The sequence below is a fragment of the Enoplosus armatus genome, chromosome 15 (assembly GCF_043641665.1).
Source record: "Enoplosus armatus isolate fEnoArm2 chromosome 15, fEnoArm2.hap1, whole genome shotgun sequence".
Classification (NCBI taxonomy): domain Eukaryota; kingdom Metazoa; phylum Chordata; class Actinopteri; order Centrarchiformes; family Enoplosidae; genus Enoplosus; species Enoplosus armatus.
The window spans coordinates 11,975,681-11,994,466 of record NC_092194.1 but is presented as its reverse complement, the minus strand read 5'-3'; the positions used below and the strand labels follow the sequence as shown (position 1 = coordinate 11,994,466).

The 18,786-nt window shown below is 40.9% G+C and overlaps 2 protein-coding genes across 2 annotated transcripts; both read left to right on the top strand.

The window, feature by feature from the left end:
* Window positions 1-546: 546 nt before the first annotated feature.
* Window positions 547-2,354, top strand: colec11 (collectin sub-family member 11). The gene is made up of 6 exons (XM_070919798.1): window positions 547-679; window positions 774-845; window positions 1,317-1,388; window positions 1,496-1,549; window positions 1,679-1,774; window positions 1,963-2,354. The coding sequence occupies exons 1-6, from the start codon at window positions 547-549 to the stop codon at window positions 2,352-2,354; spliced, it is 819 nt and encodes a 272-aa protein (XP_070775899.1).
* Window positions 2,355-5,637: 3,283 nt separating this feature from the next.
* On the top strand, window positions 5,638-18,021 carry LOC139298167 (doublecortin domain-containing protein 2C). The gene is made up of 11 exons (XM_070921060.1): window positions 5,638-5,915; window positions 6,432-6,480; window positions 6,810-6,886; window positions 7,029-7,160; window positions 7,289-7,444; window positions 7,579-7,627; window positions 11,194-11,326; window positions 13,063-13,163; window positions 13,712-13,840; window positions 16,716-16,785; window positions 17,924-18,021. Exons 1-11 carry the CDS (start codon window positions 5,638-5,640, stop codon window positions 18,019-18,021), a joined length of 1,272 nt encoding a protein of 423 aa, XP_070777161.1.
* The last annotated feature ends 765 nt before the right edge of the window (window positions 18,022-18,786 follow it).

Below are 18,786 nucleotides of genomic sequence, written 5' to 3'. Positions count from 1 at the left end.
TGGAAATACCTCTACAGGTAGGCTGTCCAGATTTTGAAATGCAATATACCGTTAAACCTATTTTCTCTGGGCTTATATTTATTCCTGTTATAGGGGTGGCAAAGTTTATAACAAAAAATATGCTGAATAGCTGAATATGTCTTTGGTTTAGGCAAATGTGATTCTGGATGTTGCTTCCATCCTTAACTATCTATATCAAGCATGAACTCATCTAGAGGGATATGTATGGATGGGTTTAAAAAAATTATTTTCTTTCTTAAATGGCTTCAAATCTGTGATGGGGGTTTTTGCAAGTGAGGCATGTTCTCTCAGGAATTCAGCAGCCTGCAAACTGGATGTAATGGATAATGACTTTAAAGTAATATATTATGGATTTAACAGCATTACCGTTTTGCTGCTGAAACAATTAGTCTGTTACAGTTGTGAAATACTGTATTTTTCATGAAGATATCTTTACTACCTCTTTAGTTATTTTGTGAAATGATTTGTATTTGTATTATCTCTCTTGTTTCTCAAGTGTAACCCACCAACCAGCCCATGTAAAGGATGATAGGAGAGAAGCAGTTATTGCCCATGATACTTATGTTTGTGCTGAGTTTACTAACGCTACAGACATCGTATGGAGAGCACTTGGCAGAGGAGCCCTGCACTGTTCAGATCCTGGTCCCTGGACTCAAAGGCATGCTGCTCTACACACTTTCTTTACGCACACCATACAGAGAAAACAAAAATATGGAATCTGTCTTCATATTTTTCTTGTTCTTCTGCAAAAGGAGAACCAGGAGAGAAAGGACAAAAAGGCGCACCGGGGAGACCGGGAAGAGTTGGCCCTCCTGGAGAGATTGGTATAGTTTTTTGCAACAAAGGGAGTCAACTGCAGAATACTTTTGTTTCCCGATGCAGGGGGGAAAAAAAACATTTACCACACACCTAAACTTATGCATGCTCCTTATTTCTTCACTACCACTACCACTAAGCTGAAAGAAAAAGAACAACAAGGGTAAAGATCACATTGCTTGGGCTGATAATGTGCTGTTACATCACTACCAGGCCATCCAGAGATGGCCAAGTGTTTACATTTGGGTGAGAAGTTGGAGGAGAAATGGTTTGCAGAATCCACTGCTGTGGACAAGTGTTTACTGAAGAACTTAATGAGGAGTGGAGGGTGTTGACATACTATTTAAAAGGAGATTACACAGATTTCAGTTATTATTTGCACTAAAAGTAATTTGTGGTCTTTTAAGGTACAGAAATGTTGTCTAACATGAATAGATTTTTAAATAGATTGCACAGTAACTACATATTTTTCTTTTCAGGTCAACCTGGGCTCAAAGGTCAGAAAGGCATAATGGGACGTTATGGAAAAGTGGGACCAAGTGGAATGAAAGGTAATTCGAACACGCAGGAATGTACTTCATATGTAGTTGTTTAGGAATGAATGAAGTGTATTTATATATATTTCATGTTTTATGAATAATTACATTTCATATCTCAGGGGTAAAGGGAGACATGGGGGATCCAGGTCCAAGGGGCCCTAACGGAGATCCAGGTGAGATATTATACCGTGTTGTTCCATTTGTCAAACAGATTATTCCAGGATTAGACAGACACATTTGGTGGAATTTGAGGACTAATGAAGACAGCCGTGTGGTAATCCCCCACATTTTTGCCTTATCAGGTGTATCATGTGAGTGCACACCAATGAGAAAGATGATTGGAGAAATGGACATTCTTGTGACCCAGCTCTCCTCTGAGCTGAAATTCATTAAAAATGGTATGATCGTAGCATTCTTCATTCATTCTACTTGTGTGTTTTGAAAACATTTTGACATTTAATCTCCATCATTATCAGTTCTTGTATCCATGCTATTGCTTCACCTGTTATCCTCAAATGCTGGGCATGTCAATGTGAAATGTATAGAAATACAAGTGCTCATTTTTCAGCACTGCCCTCCCCTGCAGCTGTTGCTGGCATAAAAGAGACAGACAGTAAGGTCTATCTGTTGGTGAAGGAGGAGAAACGCTACTCCGACGCTGAGGTCTACTGTCAGACGAGGGGGGGGCACCTGGCCATGCCCAAGGATGAGGGAGCCAACACGGCCATCGCTGGGTACATAACTGAAGCAGGCCTGAACAGAGTCTACATCGGCATTCATGACCTGCACCGTGAGGGTGTTTTCACCTACGTGGATCTCTCCCCCATGACCACTTTCAGCAAATGGAGAAAAGGGGAGCCCAACAACGCCTATGACGATGAGGACTGTGCTGAAATGGTGGCCTCTGGGGAGTGGACTGATGTGGCGTGCCACCCTACCATGTATTTTATTTGTGAATTTGACAAAGACAGTGCCTGAGTTCAGTCTATGCTAAAGATGCTGCTTAAAGAACAGATAAATATAACGGAACAAAAGGTATTTGTTGGTATATATTCTATCTGTGAATAGGACGACAAAATGACATGCAAGTTGTGCAAACTAGTATATTTTCTACTTTCTCCTTCCCTTATAGGCTAACCTTGTCAGCTATTTATTTTCTTAACTCACAAAACATCCAGAGGTTTTGTTATTTTGTGTGAGAATTTTACTCATTTCAAGTACACCCTTATTCTTATACTCTGTGATTCATTAGTGTTTCAGACAGCATGCCAGGCAATGTATTGAGTTTTTATGTTATGCAAACTATCTACTAAGCAATATTTGCAACAGTGCCATGAACATGCAAGACAAATAAGCAAACGTAGAAAGCTGTGCATAAAACATGAAATTAAAGAAGGATTTTGGTTCCAGTTGGGGGCTTTTAATCAGAGAAATGGAAAGCAATATTCATTCTATATTCATATTCATATAATAAGTTATGTGGTGGTTGTTGTAAAATAAATTTTCACTAATGATTTGAAAAGGAGAAACAGTGTCAATGTACTATTTTCTGCCCCTGAGCGGACTTCATTAATGTAGTGCAGCAGCTGAACCACATCCAGCAGTGTGAGACAGCCTCCACCCAGTGGATGAAAACTGTATTGCATTGTAATGGGACGTACCGTTAGTGGCTGTGACTGCTACATGGGCCTTTTTCACCCGAGACATTTTGACTTGTCATAGCAGAAAAATATTAATGATGGCTCCGCTCTATTCAAGTGTTCCGGTACGCCATGACAGTGTGACAGTATGCACAATACCAGGGCCCTGAAATTGAAGCAGTAGAAAATTCAGCCATTCATTTAATTATTTACAGCTGTTATGTTACCTTAGTTATTACGTTTTTAAAGCTGTTATGTGGTATTGCATAAATACTGTGTATATGTTATATTCTGCCAAACTAAGTTATACACATACTGGATATAAGTTCAAGCATATAACCACAACTCCGAAAACATGGCTACATTTCCAAACCCTAACCCACTGTCAATAGATAAGACCTCCCCCCACTGGAGCATGCAAAAGATCTTATGAGTGAACAAAATCTCTGTCTCATGTGTTGTCTAGGGAGCAGCGCAATTACATCCAACATCTTACAACAGCCACTTTCCAGTTTCTAGCTTTAAACAGTGACCTCTTTTTGACCTCTAGTAGCGCTAGGGAGCCGTTTTTCTGTGAGTAGGTTCCTGTTTTGTGTGTCTTGTCTGACACTATTCTACTGATCGACAGGTAATGCACCAAGACAAGCAGCAATGGCACGCAAAGGCAGGAACGAAGAAGACAGTTTGCTAGTAAACATGGACGTGAACAATTCAGGATTAAAACTTTTAAAGAAAAATCTGCTTTGCAAGTGTTTTGTGAGGAAGGAAAAATGCATTCATCACATCTGTTAGACCTCATGGACACACACAATGTGTTTGGGTGAGTAATAGTGAATGTAAACACAACTCTGGTTTGTTTACAATAAAACTCCACAGGGAACTTTTACCCACCACAGCACAGTGATTACATAATGTGACAAAGGAAACTCACCCACTGCTACTCCTCGATTCTCCACTTGACAAGACACAGGAGTCTTTCCTTTGAATAGTCACACATGTGTTACTGTTATATTGGAAGAACATCAGTAAGAACAAAATGCGACCACTTGAACAAAACACCATATGGACTTTAAAGCTGCACAGCAGATTTAACTGATTTTTTTAAGGGATATTTATTTGGACATAATTATTGGTGATTTTTCTATATTAATATTCCTTTAAGGAAATGCTGAAATGTATCTTAAGCAGTGATTTAAATCTGATGGTGTGGACTAAACACACTGGCATACAGTGTTGAGTTAAATTAGCACACAGTTTCACTGTGACATGACTATCATTTAAAAATAATGTACTGTATAAACACAAGAGAGTTTAAAATAATAATAAATTACACTTGGTAACAATAAGGCAACATTTTTTCCTGAATGACAAAAACAAGACATTACATACTTTAGGTTAATATGACATTTTCATCATTGTAAATCCTCTATGGTTTAGTGATTAATAGAAGTTGTCTTACAGCCCTGGCTGCTATTGTTTTTTAGGATGGGCATCCCAGCTGAGATGATATCCTATTGAGTCCCTCTAAAAAGAGGAATTTGAATATGCATGATGCAGTTCTCCTAATAAAGCACAGCACCAGTCCCTTAAGAAATGAATAATTAATGCTGAGATGAATTATGCATTTAATTGACCAGGAGTTGTCTGGCATAAACCAATTAGGTGCCATTGTTGGTGCAATCTCTGGTTACCTTTGTGGTAAACAATTTGGACAGCTCTGTCTAGAAGTGGACTGGCACATAATCTGTGATGAAAAACTGGCCTGCAAATGGGAGATATGGCTACAGCACATGGCTACAGTGGTAAAGGGGTAAAAAGGTATTCAGTGTAGATAAAGTATATATAAAACATACATATAAAACATACCAAAGGAGGGGTTGGACAAAGGTGGTGTTGAAGTGTAAAGTAGCCCTACTGTAACCTTATTCAGTTGGCAATAGAGGGTATGTTATATCGAGGCGTGTTGCTGTCTTTCTGTTCCAAAATGGTCAAACTGATTTATCATCTATTGCAACTTTAATACAATAATAAGGTTATCTTGCAAAGCACTAACTCACCCCATGTTCCAGCACATGATGCCAACGTCAGTACTCAAAACTGCAGATCATCAAGTATTCTGGTTCACTTAATGGAGGTCCAGAAATATGGACTCAGGGCCACTGACAAAATAAAATGGCCCCAAACACCTGTTAAAATAAATAAAAATCACAGCCATAAATAAACAAAGAATGCAAAGAAATAAAAACATTAAATATAGGTCAAATATGTTAGCTTGTTGGACATTTGATACCCTGTACATAACAGAAGTCTAATTAAAATAGTCTTGATCTTAATTCTTGATTTATTTTCCCTCCTGGTTGCCTTGGTAACACTTAAATTTTGGAACCAAACACTAAATTAACGTTAGCTGCATTCAGAAGGAAGAAACTAGCAAACAACAATACAGACGGATAGTGGATAGGTTTCTTGATGCTACACCTCTCGTGGAAGAAGTGGTTTCCATATCAGATGCTATCTCCAGTTACGTCTCTGGAGGCTCAACACACCTGCCAGCGACACATTTACTTTAAACACCAGGCAGCCATTATGGTTTAAACGACTTCTGTTAGCTAGATATAATTATGCCGGGTACAACAGGTGATACGCCGCCGACAAAAACAATAATTGTCTACAGGAACGGAGATGCTTTCTTTCCCGGAAGGAAAGTAGTTGTGAATCCGCGGCAGGTGTCGACCTTTGACAACTTGTTGACCTATTTGACCAGAGGGATTGAGGCTCCGTTTGGCGCTGTGAGGAAGCTGTACACTCCCACAGAGGGCCACAAGGTTCAGCATTTGGACGACCTGAAGCATGGGAGTGTGTATGTAGCAGCCGGAAACGAGCAGTACAAAAAGCTGGAGTAGGTACCATGCTGTAAGGTGTGTGTGTGTGTGTGTGTGTGGGGACGGGCTCCACCCTGGCCCCTGAGAAGGTGTCTTTAAGCTAGCTAACTTTAAAACGCTATATGTTTGATTGTTTTGTTGGGTGGGCATTTGACTGGCTTGGTAACTTACTCCATGGTCCTTAAAACATATCTCCATTTCATTAACATAAGTGCTTAAGGGTTTGACGTGTCTTAAAGAAAGTGTAAATGTGGGTTTACAGTCTGCTGTTGCAGTTTAAGGTGCCGTCCAGTATGCTTATAGTATAACGTTAACATAATAAAGTGTAACGTCAGTTAGCAAAATGCCTAAATCACTTTCTATTCGACCTTCAGCTGTATAACCTGATTTTTTTTTTTTATAGGTAAGTGTTTTAATTTAATTGGCATTATCAGGTCAAGAGATGTCTTCCATCTATCTTTATAGGCCATCAGTAACTGCAGCACCTGAGGCCTGGGTTTGAGTCATTTACATGATTTTTTAATGCCTTCCAGCTACTGTGAGATAACAACCAAGAAGCCACAGAATAAGAAGAAAAAACAGGTAATGCCACTTTTTTATGTCTGATCAGTTATACTGAAAACGATTAAATTAAGTATAACCTTTATTTTCAGGTGCTATATTGTATATGACCATATTGTCTTATACGGAGCTTTTTTGGGAGGTCGCAGGTGCCTGAAGCCTAAAACCTACTAGTGCAACAAAGTTTCCTTTACAGTGGTCTAAATGACAATAATCATACCAAACAGTGATAATAAACACAAGTTATCACACATAACATCAGTGTTTGAGTCAGAGACTTAAAAATGCGTCATTCCTTATTTACCACTGGTCCATATACATTTTCTGACCCCTAGTTTTAAACTTTTCAGATCCGACCTGTTGTTCACAGCAGAATAGTAGTTTCTGCTCGCTGGAGGAGAACTACAGATGAGTCTTGCACGATAAAGTGAGTGTTGATTTTAAGATGGATACAAAGTTATCTTGATGTGTGTAACATAGTAAAGATATAATGTTTTTCTTCCTGTTTCCTCTTCAACAGTTGAATGATTATCTCTTTGTGTATCTCTCTTTTTTGTTGTGTTTCATAGTGTCTTTACCAACGGAGATATCTTGGTTCCTCCAGCTCGAATACGGATCCCAAAGTATACTCTGAAAAGCTGGGAAAATGTTTTAGCCATGGTGACGGAGAAGGTGCGTCTTCGCACTGGTGCTGTGTACAGGTAATGTCTGACATCAGTACATTATGAGCCCTAATAGTTTTAAGTTAGTCGTGTACCAGTGAAGCCACGCAAAGCTATAACCTGTAGTTTTTCTGCATTAAGATAATAGACCTGACTTTATTTCCCAGGCTTTTCACGTTAGATGGACGTCCTGTCTGCGGTCCCACTGAACTGGAGAACAACCAGCACTATGTCGCAGTGGGTGCAGAAAAGTTCAAAGCTCTCCCGTATGAGCAGTGCATCCCCTGCAGAGATTTAATCAGGGAAAACTACGCGTTCAGAGGGTATGTGACGTATGATTTTCAATGAAGTACATTTTTATCAACAGGTTTTAAATAAACACTGGATCCCTATTTTGATGTGAAAAAGAAAGAGAAAATATGTTTGCCAATTTTGGTTTCCCTTTTCCCCCCTGCAGCCAAGACATCCTTCCTGCTATTAGAAAGACAAGACATGCACAGGATGTGGTGAGTACAGTTGCTTCAGAGTTGGGTTGCAGTTTGCCATCTGGTTGTTCACTTTCTCGCGACATGCTAAATTCCCTCTAGTTTATTGCTGCAACACCTTGGTATCACAGTTGAAAAGCGTATCTTTGCACACACAGCATTTCAATTAACATTTCCCATGTGTGAGACTTGTTGTGGGGGTGCAATTCGTTATGAAACAGCGCTATCATCAATCACTGTCTGCAGGAGGCATTGAGTTACCTTTGCTTTCCACTTTGATGGGTAATCCCCACAGAGACAGGCTGGCCCACTTGATCAAGTGCAGTGAGCCTCATAGACAGATCATATGCACCAGGGGGACTTCACTGACTGAAAACAAAAAAAGAATCTCTTATTCAAACCAGAACTGGGACAATTTGTATTGTGATTAAGTAGACAGTGAAGTGCTTTGAATCCATATGAGGATTGCGCTGCTGTGGGCCCGAGATGAACACCAAATCACACGGTGAAGATAAGAACTTGCCCACTCAGCAGGTTGAGGTGGAGATGGGGGGCCCCCTGTGAGAGATGTGTTTGACATCTGATTTTTCTAACCATGAAAGATGTCAATGCTGTGGCAGATGCCAATTTTTTTCAGATGGAGAAAAATGCTCTGTGCCTTATCTCTAGCTGTATCTGTGGTTGACTACTGAAATATGATAAATATTTATAAGTAATATATTACATTCCATCTAAATGCTGTGGCTTATTTGTAAAATTTCTTCATCTTATTAAAAACTATCCAAGCATAAAACAATGTATGAAAACCACACTGTTATCAAACTTTGCTTAACTGAGGTTCAGTCTTTAGGTAGGAAAATCTGAAACACTGTTCAGCCCGTTGCCTTTGCCATTTCACACAGTGCCATGAGGTGGAGACAGAGACAGAGCTATGGCTGTGTTTTGCATTCACCAGCTCATTGTAGTATTAGTCATTCAGTGGACATGATGCTGCCGCATTTTACTCCCTTTGCCTCTACGTCTGATCCCTCATGAATTTGTAAACATGCTTTGACCAGTTAATAAGGACCTTTCAGAGGGGAAAGATACATGTGACAAAATTGCCCACTCTGTCTTGATCTGTTAGCTGTTTAGCTTACTGATTACACATACATTTATAGGGTCATGTCCGTCATTAATTTCAGTTTGACCTCACAAAACAACAGCAGTCTGGTTTGAAATGCCTGTAAAAAGATCCTTTAAACATGCCCACTGAGGCTGTGTAAAATGTAACCTTGCTCTTGCAACCTCCCTGTATGGGAACGGCGTCTGTCCTGTCCTGTCTGCACCGCCGGCGGAGCGTTTCTGCACCGCTGAATGGGACATCTGGTCTGGAGCAAGCACCAAAGTCTAAACTGACGGCTCTGCAGAGTGTAATATTGAAACTCTCCAGCACACCATGTTCCCATTGGAAGCAAGCATATATGCTGAGTTAGGTGTTCACAGACATGATGAGGTAGAAACTTTTGAGGTAGACATAGCATAAAGAGAAAATGAATAGGGGGAGAGGAATGCAAAGAGAAAAAGAGAATAATGATGTGCATCAAAGCAAAGTACTTTCATATTATAGTAATAATAATGAGCAGTGCAATTGTGCTTCACATGCACTTCACACGAAGCATCCCGTGAAAAGCAGCAGAGAAAGGCTGACTAAACCTTAAATAGCTGCTCTCCCTGACATCAGCGATGACTTGCTGCTGCTTTCCTCTTTCTCCGCTGTTTCTGGATGATCTCATTGGTGAAGGGGAAGTAGCAATGCCCCGTGGAAAACTATACCCCCTCACTTCTGCCAGCATGTCTGCTCACTGAGGACCCGGCCATGGGAGTGGCTCCTACTGATACCACAGCCAGTATGGCTGGAGGCTTGTCAGTCCAATTGGTTGGGACCCCCGTTTTCCCCTGGCTATCATATCACGGTGTCCTCTTGTTGACTCGTGTTCTCTGCTACTTGAGAGGACCACAGATTATTTGCTGCTCGGTCCCTCTGAGCCCCCTTCACACTAACTCTAGCACTCTCTTTCTCTCTCTTGGCCTCTCTCTCTCTGGGGCCTCCTGATACACACAGTTGTCTGCTCCCACAGGATATGGTACTGTAGATATGTAATGCCGAACGAGAGGAGAGATGACCTCAGCTTTTCCACTGCCGTGTTTCCAGTTGTGCTGCTACTTGTACTGTACTCTCCTGGCTCTGAGGCGCCCCTCGTCCTCTGCTTTCCCCTCCCTGAGTGAGACACTCTTGATTTTACTTTGTTGATTTAAATAAGATCTATTTACATCTCACCACCAGGCTGCAAACATGGAAAACAAGCTGTTCAATTTTTGATTGCCCAGATGTATTTTGATTCTGAACTTTATCGCGAAGTTGTTTCACATCACTCACAGACGAATTGAGGTTATGAAACTGAATTAGCAGATTACTGCTGCGACAGTGCCACTGCTCTTCTGTCTTTGATCTTGCGTGGTTATGTGGACACTACAGCGCTGGAGTGTGAACTCTGTTTCAACTCTCCTTTCGCTGAATATACCAGGCAAACTTCACTCTTCTTTTGTTGTTCTATTTTTCTCCCTCGGCCCACCAATGGTTGTAGAAATTCAAAAAAATATCAACAGACTTTGCCTCTGCATTAAAGAAAGCAAACAAGTGAAGAAACAACGCTGCTAGTCCCCAGAGTCCATGTTAGTGAGCTTGCAAACACCATTGCCAGAAGTGTATTCTGGTGGAAGCCTGAGATCACTACACTATCCCCCGAGCCAGCCCAGGGATCCAGCCAGGCAGCTGCAGTAAAGAGCTCTGTAGCTGAAAAGAAACATTAAGTCTGCTCTCTCCCACTCTCTGTGTCTGTGTCTCTCATTCTCTGTAAGGGAGACATACCTCACCTTGCTACCTACAGAGGGGATGAGGAGCCTGTGAGGAGAAAATTGCCTTTTGTGGAAGCATTAATTCAGATGTGTACCCTGCTGTCTGAACATCACTCTGAACTCTCCCCACTGCTCCCTCTCTCTTCCTCTCTCACTCCTTCACTCTCCCACCATGCAACTAAGTCCCAAGCCTCTTTTTTTCCCTCCCCTCTCCATCAATAACCTTCTGCTGTCTGCTGCTGAAGAATAAGTTATTCCCTACAACTCCCTCCCTTTCCCTTTAAGCTTGTTTGGATTTTCATTGTTTGATCTGGCTTGATAAATAAGACAAATGCAGTTAGAAATTCATGGCTGCCCCATTTCATCAATAAATGATTAGTTTGCCACGCTCCCTAGTGATTGATAGGTTGTGCACGATGTATTGGAACCAGATGAATTCAATACAGTAGGAGTCACCAGGGTGCTACAAAGCATATCAGCTCATGAAAAATTGAGGTCAATGGAAAATGTAAAAAAAAAAAAAGTGTTGAAAAGAAGAAACAAGTTTTGCCCCGATGTGTTTTGTCTTTTTTTCTTTTTCCTCTTTACAAAACAACAGCAAAAAGTCGATGATGAATCACAGAGAAATCAGAGGAAATATGCCTTAACCTGTGCCCCTGTTTTCTCCTCTCTTTTGTCTCTTCATGTAGTTTGCTCACACAGGCTTTAGAGAGGACCTTGAGCACACAGCCAGGGGCCAGATGAAGAAACACACAGCCAAGCTGGAGAGAACCAAACAACAGAGGCAGGTGTCCAGAAACCCAGTTCTCTTCTCGACAGGGGGTAAGCAGAGCAATTCTATGGAAATATCTCTCTTCCCGTCTCTCTCTCCAGGAACCCCTTCCTCCATAGTGTTTCTTGTCCCCCAACAACACCTTTGTCTCTATGACTATATGAAGAAACCTGTTGGCCTTTGAAGACATATGTATATGTATATGCACGTGTTTGGATACAGTATGTGTGTGCATGTGTAGGGCTCCATTTGAGCACACGAGGATATGAGTTTACTGTGTGTTGGGAACATAGAGAAGAACTAACATTTGGCAGGTGAAGGAGCTTTCTTTGGATTCTCAAACTCTTCTTTTAAGTCCAAACAGAACACAGCTCTTTGAAAGAAACACCCCTCTTTTCTGTGAATAATAAACACAACAAGACTTCAAACACGTCAAGGGGGCTTAAATCATAGATGAATTCACTCAGGTCATTTTGTTGAATATGTATCCAGAAAGCCTTGTTAACTATGTGGAGGGAAACAAAATGCTCTAATTTTCTCCTGATGCGGGGATGAAAATGGTAATAAGTTATTAATCACAAATAATGCTGACAAAAGATAATAAAAGTGACAAAATCCTCCTTTAGATTGATGGGATTGCACGTTGTAGCAGTTGCTCTGTTTAAAAAATGACTGTTTATCATAATACACAGTAATTGCATGTTTGCTTCCTCTGTGCAGTTATTCAGTAGTTGTCGTTTGATGGGTTTGTTTTACCATCTGTGCACAGTAATACAGTGACTCAACTTGAAAGACTCATCCTGTACCACATATAACATAACATGACATGATATGGTGGCATAGATGGGCTAATTGTCACAGTTTGGAACCTGCCATCCTTGATGATGATGATACTGTTTGTTGGTAGACCAGAGTACTGTTCCCTGGCCACATGTTGGACACTTTAACATACCTACCATGGTTTCCTCCCACAAAACACATCACTAAAGATGAAATTCACAAGTCTTCTTTGTAACTAAATCATCTCTTAGAACCTTTCATAGAGGCAATAGTTCTTGTTCTAGTGTTTACAAGCATCATCTGGTACAGGATCAGATTTTGGCACCAGATTTCTTCCATAAGTCTATTAACTGGAGTGAGTTTAGAAAGAGATCCAAAAGTAATGCTCGACTGAAAAACATAATGAAGTATACATGTTTTGTAGCTGTATAATTGCCTCTTTGAGCTAAACGTATTAATCGCATACATTTTCCATACATTGTTCCGTTTTGTTTTATCACTGATTAATCAACCATGCTTTGTTATTTATTATTTAAATTCAATTACTTAAGGCTATTGAAGTAGATTCAAGCTCAGTAGTGTGTTTAATTATTCACATTCCATCTCGTATCAGATCCAGCAGCCACGGACAAAAAGGAGTTTGTTTACAAGGAAAAACAGTGTGACGTTGCCGTATAAGCTATTCCCCACATGCATCAAGAGCAACCTGTCACTGTCAGGAGCTAACCCTGGACTGAAAGTTCATGCTGGCTGGCCATATTTGTGGCAGGGCAGCTGTGGCTTTCTGTGGCCCTTTCGTCTGTGGGACCACTCTAAATAAATATATGGCTTGACAGCTACATTGATCTCTTGTGAAGTTGAACAGGAAAAGCAAAGGGAAGAGGACAGGAGGGCAGTGAGGGATGGAGGGTTGTAGAGAGAGAGAAGAGAGAGAGAACGAGTGTGCAGAAGAATGAGATGGTGGCTGCCAGCAGATGAGGTAATTGTGATTAATCACTTTTCTCAGAGGGCAGCGTGTTCAATGCACAAAACAAAAGAAGTGAGATGGCAGGAGCAGCGGAGGTGCAGGAAGATCGCCAGTTGAAGGTGGACCTGCCAATTGATCAGGTAAAGCACAGCCCCATGCAGCACTGCAGCCTGATGAGGGCTTTAGCATACAATCTTTGAACAGCTTGGTCCTGTTTATCTGACAGGAAGTAAGAATTGATCCCTGTCTAAAAACACTATGATCAACATCACCAGAGATAAACATAGGCCACCTGGCCTGATTTTATTTAACTTGAATATATGCTAACTGTGCTCATCAGTTGAGCTTGTTGTCAGTGAATACAAACAGAAGTCTAAAAGTTGATGAACATCACAGCATGTTGTTTACATGTGATGAAAAATGAATGGTTGAGATGGAAAACGTCTCTGCCGCTATAGCATCCTCTCCCCATTTTCCCCCTATTAAGCTTTACCGTTCTGTGTGTTTTTCAGCTTCAGAAAGAATCGAGAATATACTTCTAGTGCAGTACAATATTTTCTTCTCGGAATAAGACTCAAAAATGCTCAGTAGAACAAGTTACATAAATATATAAATATTTTGCAAAAATCAATACAGCAGTACAGTACGATGGAAGCCAAGGGGGATCTTGTTTTCTCCCTCCCTGCAGGTTGAGGCCAAGATAGTTGACGAGGAGTTTGAGGATGGGAGTTGTTGCGCGAGTCCCTGCGAGGCCTCCCTCCATGATTCAGATGGCTCGTGTCTGCAGAGGTCTTTGTCTGCAGGTTCCAGGAAGGATGTAAGTACCCTTATTATGAGTTTCATGTAGTTACTATTTCACGTTTAGTTCATTTTTACTTTATTATTATGTCCAATTTTTTCATTTGCTTTTGGATTAGGTCACATAAAAATGGTCTAACCAGCAATTATGGTAATCACCATTTCCATAATTGCAAGAGCGTCACATAGACCTGCTTCCAGCAACTATACTTTTCTCTAATGTGTGTGTGTAACCTGTTTTTCTGTCTCCATGGCTTCTCTCTGTGTATTGTGTACTTGGTATTTACTAGCGCAGCCTTTCTTCAGGGCAGAGTCTGATACTGGAGACACAGGATTAAAGACACCTGAGCCCCACGTACAACTTTATGTAGTATGAGTTTATAGAGCTTAGCTGCAGCCACAGATACCGTATGTATCACAGCATCAAGCTGGAAAAAATACATAGAAGTGTGTATTTGTGATTAGAGTAGAGCCCCATAACAGTATGTGGCTGTATTTGATGTCTGTCCTTTACTGTGGTAATTTTGTATGTTCACAGTGATGAAGTAGGGCTGCGATGTGTATACAGATGTTTTTGCATGGATCCATGGTTCCTAGAAATTACACTCATTTAAATACACTTATTTTGCTCTAATAATCCTCGAGGGACAGCCACGTGAAGCAGTGTAACTGTGATGAATGCACACAATAGTTGGGTGATATTACTATTCCAAGCAATTTCATTCGGCTTTGAAATGAGAAGATATTGAGTCTTATTTAAGCAATCAATAACCTTGAACATTTTGTTTTAATGAAAACTATAATTTCAAGCAGTGGCAATTACACCATAGGGGAATGTTTTGGTGTGGTGATGATTTTGCTGCCGTATGCACTTTTGCAATAAAGATATTCTTATCGGGGTAATTATTGACTTCTGGGGGCCAGTTATGACCCTGGCTAAAGACCTCATCAATAGCTTAATTCATTACTTATCGCTTTTAGTCATACATGAATGTTGCTGATTCAGATTGGCTATGGATTGCAGGGAAAGACCATTAGATAATGGAAAATAATAATAATAATCCCTGGTACAGACTCAGCTAGTTTTTGCAATAACCATCCTGCCAAGCAGTTTTTGATTTGTCAGCTAACGAAGACATAAGAGTCCGGAGAAGGTAGGATTTTTGGTCCAAGCTGTCCAGTTGAAAACGGCATTCAGCCCTAAACTATGGAAAGCTACAGTAGGCATCATAAAGGAATCTGAACACACAAACACTTTGCTTTGCAGCAATTCTTATGTTCATGTTTTATTGAGGATTCCAATATATTTGTAGTTGTCATCAGACCAGAAATGATGATGCTGCAGGTGAGACTTAAAAACTTAAAGTCTAACCATCATTCATGCGTACTCTCCTCTTTTCCCTTTGAGGCCAAACAGACTGTCGCTGTCTCGTTGTCGGCAACCTCATCATTTAGAGGGCTGTGAATAATAATGAGCGATAACTGCACTGCTATGACTCATACTTTGAGCTGAGTTCGGACAGATTTCCTCCCACTCCAGTGCTCATATGCGCTTGTGAAATGCCCCGTGTACTCCGTATATGTGCATGTATATAGTAGATATTGATGACCAAATTCAATTACATGATTACATTTTCAGCTGAAGCTTTAAATGATTTATTGCATTGAATTTAAATAGTGAATACATTTACAGACAGTACACCGGTGAGGCAGTTGTGTGCGTGTGATATTGACCTGTGCGGTCCAGGCCAAATAAAGAATAACGAGATTCAGCATCTCTGCCAAGTGGAGATGTCCGCTGGGAGTGAAGGCAAGCTATCTCCGTGGAAGAGAACGAAGGATGGCGGGCTGGAGCCTGATGCACATTTATCAAAGCTTTTCTTATAATCACTTGACTGACTTTTGTTGGGCTTTCTGAAGGTTGGGTTTTCCTTTAGAGTGCACTCTGTTAAGGAGCTGATTGATTTCATGAGGGGGGACTCTGTCTATGTTGTGGATGTCATACACTTTAGAGGAAATGTGGACAAGGGTAGATTTGTACTCACTGGTGTGGTATTGTGTTTACAACTATCATTTGTTTTGATTTAACAATATTGGCTGATTTATCAACCAGTCAGCTAAGCATTTTTTCTTAATTAATATTGTTAGAAATGCCAATACGGCTAGGGATGTTTGATCAATTGTCTTCCTCTTTGTAAGAATTTTGTGATAAAAAATCGAATCGTTATTGACCGCTGCATTGATCCATTCCTTTCCTTTTCCAATGCAAGTCCATTTCATTTGTCTTTCAGTTGTTTTTCCGTGCTCCTATTCCCTGAAGCTTAGGTTAGCCATTTCAAAGGCCTTATTCTCTCCATGCAAGGTCAACTATAATCAACTCTAGACAATGTCACTGTCTTGCATATCTAGAGAGCTAGGCAAAGGAAGACGACTCCTCTGGGCTTTTAAGGACCTACTGCATTATACCATTCAATTACTGTTCATTAGACAGTGTACAGCCATTAATCAGACTGGGATGTTCTGCTAGTCCTCAGCGGGGACAATGAACTGGGGAAATTTATTCTGGCTGCCTGTCTGGGCCGCAGTTTAGTCGTAAGGAGAGAGACGACACTTTGGAATGCACTGATGCTTTCAGTACAGAGACGTCCTAAACTGAACTGCTCCTCCACTCTCCGTATCTATTTTCAAGTGAAGTTCTCTGCTTCATGCAGCTCACCGTCTTTTGAATTTTAAGAAACATAGGCTTTGTCAGAGATTTACTGCATATGTGGGAGAGTATTACGAATCTTATATATCACTAAAAGGGGAGAAAGCTGACAGATTTACCGATTAGAGCTGCATATGCATTGAATATGACTAGATGATGATATGAGAAACTGATTTATGTTTTCCAGGAGGCTAAAGAGAGGGAGGGGTCTTCCAGGCTTTGCAGAATACGGTCACGGATGTCCCGGTTTTTCAAGGGTAGGTTCATCAAAGCATAAAGCCTGGTAGTAGCTCACTGGCAGCAGGAGCGGCGGCCCCTGTGTTCCCCTCCACAGCACCTAATGCACCCATAAAGAGACCACTAATACACTCTGCATTACCAGTTCCTCCCTCACATTGCATGTCACCGGATCCGCAACCACCTCTCAACATCTGGGAGAGCTTTACGCCATGCTTTATGGAGACCATCTGGTTGAGTGGGTTTTTTTGCCTCCCCAATCTCAGATGACTTATTCTAGTATTAAAGGCACCTGCACATCAAGGTGTGCCGTGCTGAGAGCCTGGGATTATTCACCGCTCTTTATATTTCCCCTGTCGTTTGTAATTTGGAACCACTCAGACAGAATGAGAGGGATATGTACCTTGTTTTCTCTGTGATTTCTTATTGTTATTAGAATTGCATGGTCTGACTTTTATTTGATTGATCTAGAGAAGAACACATCTGAAAAAATACAGAATAAGTGCTATACACATTTGATTATGGGGGGAGGGGGGATAACATGGTGTTAAAACACAAACCAAAGCAATGATGTAAACTTGACATTCTCCTTTGTTGGGGGAATGTGCCTTTCATCTGGTTCAGGCAATTTCATTCTAATTGCCTCAAAAACATAGGCTTTGCTAGTGAGGCCCATTCAGTGATTTCCCAGCATCTTCAATTGTTCCTTGTGAAAATTCCAGAGGTGACTAAATGGAACGGGGTATGAATCCCTGCACGTGGTTATCACTGTCTGCCCTTCAATCTGAGGTTCGGCCTGTCAGTGTGACACCAGGAAAATCACTGCATCCTGTGCTAACAGCAGGCTCCCTACCTCACTCACGTGTCATCCATTTTTCTCCCAAATGTGTGCATGATTTTTACGTATGTACATGTATTCTCTTTCAATTATCCTCATATTGAAAGCACTAGAGGTCGAGATGCAGCCTGATGTACACTCCAGTACTGGCAGTGATTTCCCTGCACAATATCAATGGACACTGCAGGGGGCATTTGAAATAAATCATAGTACATTATTGCCTGCAGACTCCAGTACTCGAATTTCTGTCCCTATCAACATTATATTGTTGTTGCTGTTTATGAATGGTTCTGCATCATTCATGCCTCCATATTCCCTAGCTGTCACAGTGGATCTGCGGATGACACAGATGCGAAGCTTAACAGGAGACTCAGAGCCGCAGTGGAGGGAAGTGGGATGTGAAAGGAAATGCAAGTGATCTCTAACAGAATCAAACCCGCCTGCCACCTGCTTTGCATCAAAATGTCAATATCTGGGCCAGTTTTTACCCTTGAAAGGAATTTGTCAGCTGAGTGAAAATAGGAAGCCTTTTTCTAAAAGCAAATCTACCATCAAAGTACTTGCCCTGCCTCCTTCATATACTTTACTAGGGGTATTCCATCTTGACTTCCATGTATAAAAGCAAGAGATACTACTGGGTTCACTTTGGCTGAGATTCTCCTTCAAAAGTTATTGGCACCATGTACAATGGCCTTGTAATTTATGAGAACTGTTAGGCCCTATGACAGAAGTTGTAAAGCATCTTGACTGATTGGGGAGATATGAGGTGTGTGCAGTCATGGCATATTGTCGCCTGTATGCGTGCACGACATGCAGAGAGTTGCATGGCTTGCTCTGCCACAGATAAATTACTCCACACAGTCAAATTAAGTTGTTGTAAATCACCTTGCGGACCCGAGACTAGTCCTGAGTGACGACCTTTACGCCTATTTGACTTTAAGTCTTATTTATGTTAATCACATCTGTATTATACCGACAGTAAAATTGTGTCATTTTCTAAAAGGTCATTGTTTTGCAGTACAGCGTGTGATGGGGACAGAAAAACACACTGGTTCTGTTCTTTACTAAGTGTTTAAGAAGTTTTGAGAGGAAGCTTTGACTCTTGAATGTTTGTGTATATAAACATATTTTCTTTTTTTACAGAAAAAATGAAAAATTAACATGCATTGCTTTGACCTGCATG